This window comes from Mustela putorius, unplaced genomic scaffold (genome assembly GCF_011764305.1).
Source record: "Mustela putorius furo isolate JIRA1106 unplaced genomic scaffold, ASM1176430v1.1 tig00000083_pilon_pilon_pilon, whole genome shotgun sequence".
Taxonomy (NCBI): Eukaryota; Metazoa; Chordata; class Mammalia; order Carnivora; family Mustelidae; genus Mustela; species Mustela putorius.
The window spans coordinates 16,144,068-16,159,370 of NW_025421273.1; the positions used below are offsets into that span (position 1 = coordinate 16,144,068).

General features: G+C 56.2%; 1 protein-coding gene across 1 annotated transcript; it reads right to left on the reverse strand.

Annotated features, from left to right (window-relative positions):
• Positions 1 to 236: 236 nt before the first annotated feature.
• MSX1 (msh homeobox 1) lies at positions 237 to 4,488 on the reverse strand. Its single transcript, XM_004770544.3, has 2 exons — positions 3,775 to 4,488; positions 237 to 1,433 (listed from the first exon to the last, which is right to left on the reverse strand). The coding sequence occupies exons 1-2, from the start codon at positions 4,241 to 4,243 to the stop codon at positions 991 to 993; spliced, it is 912 nt and encodes a 303-aa protein (XP_004770601.1). The 5' UTR covers positions 4,244 to 4,488; the 3' UTR covers positions 237 to 990.
• Between the last annotated feature and the right edge of the window lie 10,815 nt (positions 4,489 to 15,303).

Sequence of the window (15,303 nt, forward strand, 5' to 3'; positions counted from 1 at the left end):
ATTGAGCCTAATTATCCTAGGTAATTGCTTCAATTCTCCACTTGACTTTGCTAACGCAGATCTGTCCTGCGTGTTCAAAAAGACACCCCCCCCACCCGTCCCTGAATATCCCGTTGTCACCTTTGAAAGGTGCTAGTGTAAAACTACCATCGAGCTGAAAAGCAATTGTATATGTGAACAGAAGGCAAGAAGTAAAATTCAAATAAAAGCCTAAATGAATGAAGAGATCATTTCTTGTAGCTTAAAATTAATTTATTTAACAAATATAGCTATAATATAAATGATAATAAAATTTCAAATATACAGTATATTACACACAATCCCTTCCAAAGGGATTCTTGAGAGTCACACAAATGTACTGTTAAATAGAACAGGAGTTTTAAATTTTATTTTACAATTTTTTTCTGGTACTGGTGAGAGAGGTCCCTTCAACCTACCTTGGCAAGGCATCTGTGTCACCCGCCCTCCCCCCCACCGAAGCAGACGTTTTGCAGTTGAAGTTCTCTGAAGTTTTCCGATGGAAGGACCGGGTTTCCATCTCCCCTAACATGCTCTTCTCTTTTTCTCCAACTGTTCTTATTTTCCAAAATCTTCACAGGAGAGTTTCTCTGTGCCTCTCCTGCCTGCTGTCAGGATAGGACGCAGCCACCCAGCGCCGATCCAAACACTAACTCTGCTGGGGACCGCTGGGAATTCTACACCTCTCTAACCCCAGTTTCTCCCATCTGTAACACAAAGGGTAGATCTAGATTCTAGAAGAGTGTTAAGGGCCTCTTCCAGCCTCTTTGGGGAAGGGGATCAGACATTGGAGAGTGAACGCAAGGAGCAGCCGAGAATAAACCGATAAACCGGAGCAGCGTGAGGGGTTCAAGGGGAAGGAGCCGGGCGGTGCCGAACAAGGGAGCTCCTTGGGGGATGGCTCCTGCCGCTCGCAGGAGCCCGGGGCTGGAGGAATCAGCTAGGACCGCAGAGAAGCGACCCTGGGACCCTCTATGTAAGGTGGTACATGCTGTAACCCACGTGGGCTGTGTAGAGTCCCACGGGGGCCACCGGCAGCGCGGCGCGCTGGAAGGGGCCCGAGGCACCGTAGAGTGAGGCGCCCGCTGCGGCCGCTACCGCCGCGGGGCCGCCGAGCGGGAAGGAGAGGCCAAAGGCAGCCGGTGGCAGCATGGGCTTGGCGGCCATCTTCAGCTTTTCCAGCTCTGCCTCCTGCAGTCTCTTGGCTTTGGCGCGGCGGTTCTGGAACCAGATCTTCACCTGCGTCTCGGTGAGGCTGAGCGAGCTGGAGAACTCCGCGCGCTCGGCGATGGACAGGTACTGCTTCTGGCGGAACTTGCGCTCAAGCGCCAGCAGCTGCGCGGTGGTGAAGGGAGTCCTCGGCTTGCGGTTGGTCTTGTGCTTGCGCAGGGTGCAGGCCGGGGGGCTCAGCCGCCCTAGGGGGCCGAGAAAAAGGCAGGGCGTTAAGAGAACGGCGTGGGAGTGTAATCCGCCGACCGAGTAGCAGCAGTAGTCAATAATAACAGCTACTCATTTTCGTGGAGCACCTCGGGGCCAGGCACTGGGAGCGACACTTGGAAAAGGTTTTCTTCAGTTGCCGCACCCCTCGGGGTAGACGTTCCTGTCTACTTCTCGCGAATGAGGAAACAAAGATTCCAGGTGAAACAGCCGCAGTTTCAAGGCCCAAACTTAACTGGGAAGAGGTGGAACGTCTTAATGCTAGGCAGCTTCTCCAGAAGGCCTTCCTCAGCGGGCTTCCTCCCACCCACGCTTGTGTTGGCACAGTAGGTGTTAATAAGACCGATGGAACTTTAGGCCCTGCGCCCACCCCGAGATCACACCTACTTTCATGAATTGGCTAAACATGTATATGTGCCCACCGAGTGTTCTGCGCTAGGCTAGGCAGTGGTGCGGCATCCAACACAGATCTCGGAATTCCACTCTCTCCCTTGGAACTGCATGTTCCTACAAGGTTCTAAGGGCCGTCCCTGGGGACCCGGAGGGGGAGCAAAGCCTGCTGTCAGACTGTCAGGGAGGTGGCACCAGGGCCATTTCTCAAATATGGTGCCAGTGGGGGTGGGAGTGGACTTCTAATTGTCTCCATTGTCTCCTGAGTCTCTCCCACCGCCAGCGCCTTGGCCCTCTGGACGCACACAATTGGGAGTGGGTGGGAGGGGGGGGGACTGTAATCACTTGTCCCGACCTGTGTCTCCCATCGCAGAGATCAAAGGTGCCAGGCTTTTTTTTTTTTTTTATGGCTTCCAAATGTACCTCAAGGATGGGCGGTGAGGGAGCACACACCCCACCCCCCCCCCACCCCCGCCCAGACAGAGGGCTCCCGCAGATCTGAGACTAAGTCCTCTGGGCCAGTCAACCCCTGCCACACTGGGCAGCGGAGGCCAGATAAAACGTAGAACAGATTATTTCCAGGACAACAGGGATTGCAAAGACTTTGGGGTCTGGGCAGGGGCCCTAACCGAATTCCCAAGTCCGGGAGAGGCAGCTTTCCCTATCCAGCAGCCTCCCTTGGGAAAAATGAATTCAAGTCGATAATGTTTCACCATGCGGGTTTTGCCTAAGCATGCATTTTTTCCCCCGTTGTTGTTGTTGTTGTTGTTGTAAATAATGATCCTTTGGACTCAAAGACCACCAGGATATGAGTCAAATGAAACCTCCTGTTAACATTCCCCCCTTCTTCCCTGCTCCAGGCCATTGAGAGTCCGGGAAGCAGTTGGCCCCCAACTCGCTTTCCGCCCGGCCGCCCCAGGGGCGGGCGCCGAGGAAAACGTCACTCCCTTCGGTAGGGACAGCACAGCCCAGGGCCACCTTCTCCAGCCATTAGGCCCAGGGAGGGGCTGGCCTTTCAAAGACGTTTAATCCCCTGATAAAAATCATTCCTCAGCATCACGCCATTGAATTCGGGTTGCTATTATGCCGCGCAAAATAATCGGAGGAAACGAGGAAAACTTGGGAATTTCCCGTGCTCCTGAAATATCTCCGAGTGTGTTTGCTGGACAGAGAAGCCGGGGGGCCATGAGGCCTTGGAACGACCCCGAACGCGCCTTTGACGGTTGGAGTCCGCTTCAGTGGCCCAGTCCGCGAGGTTTGGGAGCTTCCCACCGCAACGGAGGGGGCGCCTCCCACTAATTGACTTGGTGCCCCGCCCCCTCCACTGGAACCTGAGCGCCCCCTCCCACTAAATGACCCATCCACCAGGAGCACTAAGTATCTTCCTGAAACTTGAAGGGGGAAGGGGAAATTTGCAAGAGGTTAAGAACTTCTGGGCAAAGAGATACTTTATTGCGGGGCGTGAGGGCAGTCTTCTACTGCGAGAAAGTGAAACTCTGAGCGCCAGGAAGATGTCCGTACTACTTGGACCCACCCGCAGGGATAACGGCAAAGTAACAGGGTTTGGGGGCAGTTAGGGAATTGGGGACTCCTGGGGTCCTTTGATGGGGGCAGGAGGAGAGGGTGCTCAGAAACCTTGTCCTACAAGTTAATTCCCACCCGCAGCGTCCCCTGGCCAAGGCGGAGAGCCCTCGAAAGTGGACCGAGAGCTGGGTTTCAGCCAGGTCTCCAACCCTTTAGCTGATGGAGTGCGGAGAGGAGTAAATTCTTCCTCCCAGCCAACCGATCTACAGCACCAGCTCCAGGTACCCAGCTGCAGGTACGCAGCCGCTGGAGACAAGCAGGCGCCAGCGTGCGGCCTGGCGCCCGCGGTTCCCGCACCCCCCGCCCTCGGCCCTCTCCCCGCCGCCTGGGTTCCTGGCTACTTACTGGCTGGGGGCGGGGAGAAGCGGGGGTTCTGCATCCACGGGGTCCTCTCGGGCTTCTCGGGGCTCTCGGCTTTGACCAGCGCATCTTCTGGCAGCTTGAGAAGTCCTCCCACCGAGAAGTGGCCCAGTGGCCGCGGCGAAGACGGCGCGTCCGGGGCTCCCAGCGACCCGGGCCGGGCGCCTAGGGGCTGCGCAGAGCCGCCCACCGCCTGTGCGCCCTCAGAGGCCGCCAGGGCGCTCTCCTTGGCCCCGGGCTTCCTGTGGTCGGCCATGAGAGCCTCCACGCTGAAGGGCAGGAGTGAAGGGGATACTTTGGGCTTGGCCCCCTCCTCGTCTGCGCCCATGGCGGCCGCCGTGGCCGCCGTGGCGCTGGGGACCTGGCCCCCGCCTCCCCCCGCCGGCTTGCCGAAGGCGGAGTCCTCCACTTTGACACCGAGTGGCAAAGAAGTCATGTCAGCAGCCGGGGCCATGCAGAGACGGGCCCCCCTTCCAGCCGCAGCACGGCCCAGCCGCCGGGCATGGGCTTCGGGCGGGCTGGGAGCACCGCGGGCCTTTGGGAGCGCCCGGGGCCCTGGCCGGGCGGGCCCTCGCGCGCGCGCCTCCCCAGAAGGCCAGCTCCGGCGCTCGGGGCCTGGTTCCTCGCTGGCGCCGCAGCGCAGGCAGAGTTCCCGGGCGCACTCGCCGGCTCCGGGTCGGGCCGCAGCTCCCCAGAGAACTTGTTAATAAGGCGAGGCTAGCGCGGCGGCGGCCAATCAGCACTCGAGGGGGCGGGCCCGGCGCGAGCCATTGGACAGCGGTCCTGCGGACTAGCCCCGAGGCGCACTGGGCCGCGGGGCGCGCGGGACAGGGCCGGGCCCCGGGAGGGCAAAGGAGGGGAGGAGGCGCGGGAGAAACTTTCTTCCGCGCTGTAGCCTGCGCCGCCTGTCTCTTTCCGGGTCCCCGTCGGTCCCTATTTTTCTGTGTTCTTGGGTGACTTTTCTGCCCTCCCCTCTCTCCCACACCTCCCCTTTTTCTCTACTCCTTCCCTGTTTCTCTCCACCAAGGCTTCTCCAATCTTCCTCTTTCAGTCAGCCGCTGGGTCTGTTTCTCTGTGCCCATCCGCTACCTGCTTCCCCTCTTCTCTACCACGATCATTTGAGATGAGTCATTTCATGAGTATTTCTTTTATAGTTGAAAAAATCCGCATGGTTGTTTACTCTACTAGAAAGACGGCTTGTTCGTTTCTTTTTCTTAGACGCCTTTATTTTCTTCCTTTCCCCATCTTTCAGATTTTACCTCTGAGTAGAAGTGGGCCTTTGTCTCTTTCTAAGCGCTGGACTGAAGTTTGGCTAAAGAAGCCACGCTCCCGTGGCGTTGTGGAAGCTAAGGATAAGAATACATAATATTATCCCGGGTCGGTAATCGATTTTCATTCATGTGTACTTTTCCCCGCTGTGAACTTCCCCGGGAGGATTACAACACCTATACCCGAGACCAGCTGGGGGAAGGAGCCGCCGGGTCCTTTTGATATAGAACTTATTGAAATAAAACAAGCAGAAACGTCAACAAAACATTGGTCTGGCCTTAACGTGACCTCAGCACGTCCGCGGAAACAAAAACACATCCCGGTCTCTGGGTCCAGGGTGGCACAAGGGTGGGAGGCACATTTGTGGGAGGGGGCCGGGGTAAGGGCGGAAAGAGCATGGTTCCTGGGATGGATCCTTGGTAGCTAGGCTTGAGAACTTTTATTTTGCCAGTTTCAGAGGTAACGTGATTTTTTTTTCCTGCTTGGGGGGAAAATGGAGGAAAAAGAGTTGGAAGTGTGGGAGACTTAAGATCTATGCAAAGTCGGGCCGGGGCTGGGCAGTTTTCTGCGCCTCCTCTTTATGGCCTCTTATCCCGGGGCCCAGGCCGGCGGCTCCCGGGGAGCCAGCGGCGGTGATTGGCGGCTCATCGGGACCGGCCATTGATGACTGCGGGGTTCTAATCTCCAGGAAACACAAGGGGCTGCCGCGGCCATTTAGGGGTAATTATCCGAGCGCGGAGGGACAGCGAATTCCCTCGCCTTTTAACTGGGCCCAATAAAAGCTGTAGATTAGGGGCGTCCAGATTAAGGAAAATGAATTGCTAGAGCGGGAACTTTATTACCCTGACGGCGTCTGGGGTCTGGCGGGAGGGGTCGGACTGCGGACGCCAGGGTGATCGGCAGCCTCACATCTGTCCATAGGCTCCGGAGATATGTGCAGGCCTTGGGGCGGGTTCAGGAATACTCGCATCTGTGACATTTACGTTTCCAGATTTCTTACTCACCCGGGACTGCAACACAAGCATGGGGCAGGATTTGGGGCTTCTAGCTGGCGCATCGGGCCCAGCTGGAGGCGCGGTGCATCCACCGGGCCTATCTTAAACTCACCGTAGCCTGGGGAGGGGGGGGCGCGCCGGACGAATAGATAGTCCTTCCACCGGGCAGTGAAATCGAGGTCCTGGAAGGACGCCTGAGGGTGCAAGGATAGGGTATCGTACGATCCATTTTAGGGCCGACCGAACGGAAGCTGAGCAAGGCTGTAGGCCGAACCCGCTGCTAGCAGGCCAGCCGGGACAGCGAACTTCCATTGTCTGCATTTTTAATTTATCTGTAGCTGAAATAACACCCTGCAGCCCAGCCGGAATCTCTGGACTGGGACTAAAGCGGGAGAGGAAATCGAGGGCCCTTGGCTTTTTAGGTTATCGTGTCAAAAGCGAGCCGTGTGTCTTTCTGACCCGGGCTTGCTTTGTTCCACCGTCGTCTCCCATCTCAAAATGTTTGACTCTCAGATCACTTGGAGAACCCTATATAACTAAGAACTTCCTCCGTGGGAAAATACGCATCAGTAAAAACCACTTCAGGGGCTCTTACCCACTTGGAGTCCCCCAGCTAAGAACTCCTGCTTTGGGACAGAGCAGGGGCTCGAACCCCGAGAGTGCAGCGGTGCGGCGCAGAGGGGTCTCAGGGCTGTCTCCCGGCGGCGGCGCAGCGAGACCCAGCGCAGGGCCGGGGGCCGGCCAGCCGGGCGGCGGGAGAAGGGCCGCATCGCTAATTGCGGGGATAAACAATCTGTCACGATCCCTCAGCGCGCCTAATAGGCAGACGAGGATGTTGTTTTTAGGCGCCAGCGGCGGCCGGATCAAAGGCAGCAGCCGGCGCAGGGGCCCTTGAAGTCGCGCTCCCGCCTCCTGGGAGCAGACCGCCTGCGCCCGCAGCCCCCCGGCCCTGCCGCCCGCCCGTAGGCATCCCAAGCCCGTCCTGAACCCCATGGTATCTTTTTAGGTTCGGTCTGGGTTCGCGTCTGCTCTCGCCGGGCGCGGCGGGCTGGCCGGCTGCATGCGTTGCAAGGCGAGAAGAGTGGGTCTGAAGAGGGAAAGGGTTCGGAAGAGACTCCACGTGGAGTCAGCGCTCAGAAAAGCGCGCCGCTCTTCCGCCCAGCCACCCTTGAGTTGTGGAGTAGGGACCCCCTCGGCCTCAGAGAAGGGAGTTAGAGAAAAGAAACAATGTCTAGGCGTCTCGGAGCTCGTCGGGAGAGGGGAGGAGAGACACGAGTTTTGGGGAGGCAAGAGGGAGCATTCTCTACATGTATTTTTGTCTGGGCCTTTCCGGATTTCCCGGTTGGTGGGTTTCTCTAGCTGACAGGGCCGGGGGAGCTGCGCCCGTTATCTCGCCGCCAACACTAACCCCCAGGCGCTTCTGCCCCGGCATTTCTCCGCTCGGCCTCAGCAGCCGAGAAAGCCAGGCTGTAATTCATGCCTGGCAAGGGCAGGGCTGGCCCGCAGCAGATAAAGCTCGGGGACTGGTGCTCGCCTAGCATCCTCGCGCACTGCCCTCCCCTCCCCTCGCGCCTCGCTCCATCCTCCTCAGTTCGAGGAGTCTTAAAGCACTCTCCGTTCCCCGCCCCCCACCGCCCCCCAACAAAGCGCCTCGGCGGTTAGGATCCTAAAGACGGATTGCCTTGCGTCCACTCTCTGGGCAGCTAAACTGGTGATGGGTTTGATCTTTTTCCTCCAAATGCTTGGTTTAGGAGGGTGTGCGGGGGTGGAGGAAGGGTGATGTCTTTAAACGCCCCCGTCGTAGGCAAAGACTAGTTTTTAGAGGGATCCCATCTTGAAGAGCGCCGCAAGGCTCGGAAGAGCCTACAGGCTAGCCCCTCACTTGGGCATTCGTTGTCACCTCCGTCGGGTTTTTGTTTATGCCCCCCCCCCCACTTTCCAGTGCATTTTGTGGCCTCGACCCAGGAATCCCGCGTGCATTTTTTAAAATGTGCAGCTCAGTGGGATCCCCCAGCAATTAGCGAGCCCCAAACAGTCCTCTTTAATAGAATGAATGTGCTATGAAAACCGATTACCCGGAACGATTTATTTTGGTGGGAATTCACCGATCTCCAGGAGGGCGGCGGAGGGGGAGAAAGAGGAGGTATTTGGTCCTGAGGTTGGGGGTGGTTGGGGGAGGGTGTTAACGGGTAGACAGAAAGCACCAACTCGGGATCCCCCCGACCTACAGAGGGGGCCTCCCAACGCCTCGTCTTCCAGTTTTCTGGCCTCTGTCGCCTGGAAGTAAAGGGCTGGGAGTCAGAGGTTTGGGAAACTGTCTGGGAGTCACTGATGGTATCCTTCGGGAGGATTTCACAGCTTCCCAGAGAAAAACTCTGAAGAGCTGGGAACTCCAGGGGGTCTTCAGCTACTGGCTGAATATCTACAGCAGGGATCCAGATCAAAATGCTTTCTGCTTTCCCGGGACCTGGGCAGAACTTAAACCTTTTAAGAGTTTAGGAGCCCTTCTTTAACATAAAGTCAAAAAAAAAAAAAAAAAAGAAAAGAAAAGAAAAGAAAGAAAGAAAGAAAGAGAGGAGAAGAAACGGAAGACGGAAAAGAAAGAAAGAAATAGAAAAAACTACTTGTAAAAAAATGTTTTCTCCTCCTTGCTAATTCCTCCGCCTTAAGTCGGCCCAGCTTGTTGGATGCAACTGCCCAAGTGCGGTGGATTTCACCCAGCGCCAGGAAGAAATAGACAAGTCCGACTCCCCGCTTCTTCCCCCTTTCCCGCCCTTCCCCCACTGGCTTCTTTCCCCTCGCTCAGGCTGGGGCTTCCTTGTGTCTTTAAGTTCGGAAGCGGGTGAGGGGGCCTGGATCGGCGGGGGAGAGAGGGGCCCCCTTTCAAATGGCCCAAATTAATGTGATCGCGACATGAGGGTGCACTTGGGGAAGATGAAAGCGGAGGCCGGCCGGCTCCTCCTAGAGCTCTATAATTATAGATAATATATCCCATTTCAAAGCAATTAGACCAATCAGGCGTAACGAACCACTTTGCTGCCGACGAATAACAAAGGCGCACGGTTATTTAAGCCTGGAGATGTCAGGCAGACCCGGAGGCTCCGGGGGCCGACCAAACGTCTTCCATCCTGGCTCTGACCTCCCTGCGCCGAGGACGGCTTGCCCTTCTCCCCTCCAGGCGCTGCCCAGCCCCGTTGAGGGCCCCGTCTCGGTTCTGGCAAGGGTTAGGGGATTGGAGGGAATGGGGAGAAGAGAATTTGACTTTTATTGAGCTGGTGTCAGGCCTCTCGTTAGAGGTCTCGAAAACTTTATCCGATTTAATCCTCTCAGCCCTGGGAGATGCACACTATTATAGTCCCCGCCTCCCATGAGAAAACAGAATCAGGGAGTCAAAGCGTCGTGTCTTCCCCGGGATCATACAGCTAGTTAGTGGTGCCGTCGGGATCTGGATGTAGGTGGGTCTGAACCCCCGAAATGCACTCCTTACACTGCAGGGAGCGATCTCTCTCACTGCGCTTTCAAGAGATGAAATGAATGCATTGAAATACGGAAGATGCCGGCAGCTTTTGGTGGCACCTCCTCCTAGCCCCGCCCCCAATCCACAAAAACTTGTGTTGGGTTCAGCTCTTAGTGCACTTCTCTCCTGCTCCTCCCCTATTGCCTACCACCTGCTTGAGAATCTTGAACAGTTTCAGTTTTTCTATGAATTTATCAAATGCCCAGGATCTCCGTTCTCTCAGAGAAGAGAATGGACACGGAGTGTGAGATGGACCAGCAGCCAATGGCTGAGGGTCAGTTTCCCTGAGCCTCAGTTTATTCTCTTTAAAATGGGCATGCTCTTTCCCGGCTCAGATACAGTGCGCTCGGCCCTTGGCACTCCCTCAGCTGCTCACCAGGCCAAGCTGCTGACTCCGGCTCTGTGGCAGATTCCCGGCCCTGCTGTGAGCACTTGGCATGGGGGGTGGGGGTGCTGGGGCCTTCCTCTGGACTGGGGGATTCCACCCCTGCAGGAAAATCCGGGGAGGCCCAAGGTACTTGTGTTGGTGGGGAACCTGGGATTTCATCCTCAGTTCTGCAATCCTGGGAAAGAGACAGAGGGAAAGACCCAGACAGGCTGGAAGGCAGAGAAGCCCAGGCAAAGAGAGACAGCCCACAGCCACGGATACAGCCTTGCTGACAGCCAGGGCCTCCAGCCATCCAGGCACTACTGAAAGATGATGTATTAAGTGAAATGGAAGGCCAGTTTGGGGTACCAAGGAAATCCAGAGCTGACACTAGAAAAGAGAGCCCTGGAGGGGAGCCTAGGGAGTGGCCCTCAGAAACATGGTCCTGGCCTGCCATCAAGGCAGCCCACAGAACTTTGTGGGATGCATCCCTTTTGGGAGGAGGGGTGGAGAATGAGGTTGGAGGAGCCCACCCAGGGCCCCTCTCCCACCCCAACTCCCACACCATGCCTCTTTCTCTGGTCTCTCTCCCCTGGGTCCCTGGCTTCGGACATTCCTTCCCTACATCCTCACTCTCTCTAACTCCAGAAGGGACTATTTCTTGATCTTTTAGGATGGATCTCACAACCTCTATCTCTTCCTCTCTGTGATCTCTGTCTGTGATTCTGTCTCTCTCCGGTGCCATGTTTCTTTTCTTCACTACCTGTCTGTCCCTTTCTCAGATGGAGTCTCTCTCACCACCATTCCACCCCCGTCATGCACCCATGATTTAGTTAGAATTACTGCTCTCAAGTCACTCAGAAGCTAATGCAACTCCAGCCAGTTCTTTCTGCAGACAGTGTCCCATCTCTGGAGCAGCCTTTGAGAGCACTGGGGAAACATCCCTCCCCGCTCTGGCTCCCACCTCTCCTACCAATGGGCTGGAGCTAGTAATTTCTCCTCTGAGTCTCAGTTTCCACATCTGGACTGCGAGCTGCACAATACACCTTCCTCCTAGGGCCAGTGGGAGGGTAGGAAAGGAGGGTGGCAAAGGTGCTGCTCTGTGGAAGGCCATTGTCCCTGCTCTGCTCTGGACCCAGGGAAGGACACCAGACCCCACCTCACTTGGCCCTTCCCTCCTGACCTGACCTGCTATCTCCAAGAGGATGACCCCTCCCCCCACCCAAAGTCTCAACCTTTTTGCACTTTCTTTGCACCAAACGTCAGCCATCCGGAAAAGACAGCAACTGGCCTCTGCCCTATGCACCCCTCCCTCCCTCGGGCCGAGATCTTGAGATCCTGGAGCCTTCCTTTCCTTGCCTATCAACTGGGACCAGAATGTTCATCCCCTGAAGTGAGCTGAGGTGCTCCCAGAGCCGCAGCAGCCGCCCTCCTGAGTAGAGTGAAGGGCTAGGGGAGGCAGCGGCTGGGACCCTTCCAGTATGCTGTAAGTGCTCAATCAGTGCTCAATGGAACACCAGTGTTGCATAGATAGATAGAGATACTGAGGCCCAGATAGACTGGGACTAACAGAACTGGCACTAAAATGGGGATTCCCCAATCCTAACCCAGTGTTCATCCTTCCCCGCCCCCCTGGGGGGGCGGTGGATGCTGGTGGGAACCCACCCTGTCTGAGCACCCGCATATGCCAGATGCTTCAAATGCCTTAGGACAGTTACTTCTCACAGCAGTCCCCGAGGTGGGCATCTCTCTTTTTAGCTGAGAAAACGGAGATTTGGAGAGTTGAAGCCGCGTGCTGCAGGCCGCGCTGCTGGGCATCGCAGGCTCCAGGACAGGTTTCATTCAGCACAGAGGGCTTCCGCTGTGCCACGCATGTAGGGAAGAGTGGGAATTGTCTGGTGGCGCCCTTCCAGCCTCTGGCACAGGGCAGGTGAGCCGCTCAGGTTGTAAATACCGGCGGCTTTGTTCCAGTTCTGTTTTCCTTCACCTCCAGCGGGTTTGGCGCTGCGTTGTCCAGGGAGGGGTTCCCCAGACCCGCAGGTTCCTGGTGCGCGCTGAGGGGCGGAGTCAGACTCCAACAGAGCCACGCCCCCTGGGATCGGGGATTCCGGGGCCCAGCCTGCCGGTGACGGCAGCCAGTGGACAGCGCCCGCCCAGACCCCAGTTCTTCCATCCCTATATTGGACCCTGCTTTGCGGTGCTCCAGAGACTGTGTGAGGAGGATCTGAGTCCAAGGAAACTGGAAAACTGAAGACCGGAAGGCGAGGATGGGGAAATAAGTCTTGTTAATAGCAGCTAACACGTAGTGACAATTACTATTGCCAAGCACTGTTCTGAGCTCGTAATCTTGAAGCTTTTATCCAAGCAGCAAGTCTGCTTTTCTCCCTTGTTTACAATATGGAGAAATTGGAGTTAAATGTTTACAGGAGCAAAACAACAACAACAACAAAAAGACATGAAATGTTCTAAGATTTCTCCTGGCACCACAGGGTATTTTCAGTGCGCCCCACAGCATACCCCATTTTCAGACGTACCCCACGTTAGAGACCCCTACCCTCGACTCCCTGACGGGAGAAAGGCAAAGAACGCAAAGCCTTGCCCCTCCACAGAGCGTGGTGTCTCCGGCTGCCCCGCTCTGATCCCCATGAGTGGGCATCGGTCTTGCTTCCCCTAGCAAGCTTGTGTGGGCCCCCGGGGCTAGCACCAGGCTGCCTTAAAGAGGGGACATTTCAGAGGAGACGTGAATGGATGACTAGCGGGTGACAGAAAACCTTCAGCACCAGCCAGACTCCTAGCCCGGAGCATCCCTCCCCACTGTGCCAGCTGCACATAGGGCCAGAGAGCTGAACCTTAGGGTTAACGGTAAAGACAGACCCTTTTAGTGCAGATCGAATAGTTCTTGAATGATTCTTTTAAAAGGGCAATGAAGTCACTCCCTCTATTGCTGGCTCGGCCGCCTTTAAATCTTTGAACCTGAAGGGGAGTTCTAGCTGCCTCTTCCTCTGAAGATAGGCATCTGGAGCCCAAACGGATTACACAACGTGCTTGGTGTCCCTCCCAAAGTCCTGGCCGAGGAGGCCACCTCCGCTCCGCAGCGCCTCCCCTGGCCGCGTGGGGAATGCCAAGTGTGGGGCCTGAGGAGGCTGGGAGGTCGCGGCCCTGGGGCGTTTATCCACAAGCCCTACCCTCCTCCGAAAGCTGAATTTCCCTCCCCGGGCCTTTCTGGGGGTGCAGAAGTATTCCCTAGCATCTCAGGCAGGAACGAGCAAACTCTCACAGGGCACCTCCCCGGCGGGTGCTGCTCCCAAGCCCCTTGGGCTTCTCTTTTCCCAGCCAGGGGTGCGCGACAGCCCCACCTGAAGGGGACCCTTTCCATCCCTGGGGAGACCTCCTATCTGATGGAAAGGTAGGCCCCTGGCCTCAGCCCAATTAAGTGAAAAGAGATCCGGCCTTATCAGGTTCAGGGGTAGTCCCCGGCGGTGGTCCCGCGGCGGCCCCGGAGGGTCGCTGTCTGTTTGATTTTCCGGCTCAGACACACTTGTTTAAACAGACCCCTCAGGGCCTCCAGTAACCTGAGCCAGCAGGGAGCGTGATTGCCAGGTAAGGGGAGGCCGCTGGGGATTGGGGGAGGGAAGGGGGCGTCCGGTGGGAGAGAAGCGGAGGAGGCCACCTTTAAAACCCCAAGAAGTCTCCGCGGAGTTACTGACCTTCTCTAGCCTCCCTTTCTTTTTCTAGGTGATGATTAATTGAATAAGAACATCTCCTAGGAGCGCCTGGATGGTTCAGTGGGTTAAAGCCTCTGCCTTTGGCTCAGGTCATGATCCCAGGGTCCTGGGATGGAGACCCGCATGGGGCTCTCTGCTCAGCGGTAAGCCTGCTTCCTCCTCTCTCTCTGCCTGCTTCTCTGCCTACTTGTGATCTCGGTCTGTCAGATGAATAAATAAAATCTTAAAAAAAAAAAAAAAAAAAAAAAGAACACCTCCTAAGTGTTTGGAGCTGTTCCTGACACAGCCCCAGGGACTCAGGGCAGTGCTTGGCTGGTCTGCTCCTGCCTACACCGCCTTCCCCCAACCCACCCACCCAACCCCAGGCGGCTACTGCTGTGCCCTTTCAAATAGATGAGAAAGTGGGCGTCCAGAGAGGTCCAGTGACTAGATGGGCCAGTGTCTAGAGACAGCATCCCAAACCAGCCCTCTGACCCCCAAGCGGTGTCCTTTCATCCCTACCACACCCTGAGCCTGGCTCCCAGCTCCCGCTCAGTGCCCTGCACCTACCTGCTGTAGGGAGGGGCACAGACCCCTGGAGGTGCGGTCGGTCAGCAGGGCACGGGAGGCTCCTGGGGATCTGGGATCCATGCCCTCCTTCTCCCCTCATCTCTCTACCCTCCCTCCTTCCCACTCTCCCTTCCTCTGAAACCTGGCTCAATCCTACAGCCAGCCATCCAGGCTTATCAAGTTGTCCAAGCACCCCTGCCTGGGGGTGGGGGCGGGGAGAGTCCCTAGGTGTTCCCTCTTCTCTCAGACACCTTCAGAGCTCCATTCCTCTCTTCCTCCAAGATCTCTGCTGCAGCGTGGCTTTCTCACAGAAGGCTCCCTGGACCACCTTCTCTAAAGGCTCCAGAACTCTCCCCCAGACAAAGGGTCCGTCTATCCTGCTGATTCTTCTCCATAACACGTGCTGCCATTGGACATTTTATGATCTCTCTTTCTTTGTTTGTTATTTGTCTCGCCCCCTTCACACTCAGACCCATCAGGGTGAATTCACCAAGCACAGGGCTCAGCACATAGCAGACACTCAGGAAGTATTTTCGAATGACTGAAAAAAAAATCTCCCACGTACTAGCTGTGGCTTTAACAAACTTGCTGATTTCTTCCTGTCTTGGTTTTCTCATCTGGAAAATGGGCTTAATGCCATCTGCCCACCTTATGTTGTGAGGAATACACAAGAGAAAGCATGTGAAGTTCTTGGCACGGTGCCTGGCACTGAGGAAGCCTGAGGTAAAATTTGTTTTCTGACTATAAGAGGTCAGTGGGCTTTCCAGAAGATTCCTGTCACACAATGGTCTGTCACGCAATGGCACGATGTGACAGGAACAGCCACCGTGACGGAGGTTTATAGCATATCCCGGAAGATACACCCACTTTCCCATCTCACACGTTATCTGAGCCTTGCAATGACTATCCGAGCTGACAGGGAGATGTTTGAAACTTTTTCTAGGAAGAAGGTTGAGGCTCAGAGAAGTCAAGACACTTGTCCAGATGCAGCACAGCTGGGGAACTCTCATGGCCCTGCTCCAAATCCCCATCCGGAGAATGGCAGTTTGTAAGCTGATACCCTCAGACATGACCTGGGTGCTGTCCCTGGAA

Excerpts from the sequence above, each read along its gene's own strand:
- MSX1 (XM_004770544.3), bottom strand. The coding sequence starts at position 4,243 with ATGGCCCCGGCTGCTGACATGACTTCTTTGCCACTCGGTGTCAAAGTG. Across the intron at positions 1,434-3,774 it reads CTTCTCCCCGCCCCCAGCCA|GGCGGCTGAGCCCCCCGGCC; the intron begins GTAAGTAGCCAG and ends TCGGCCCCCTAG.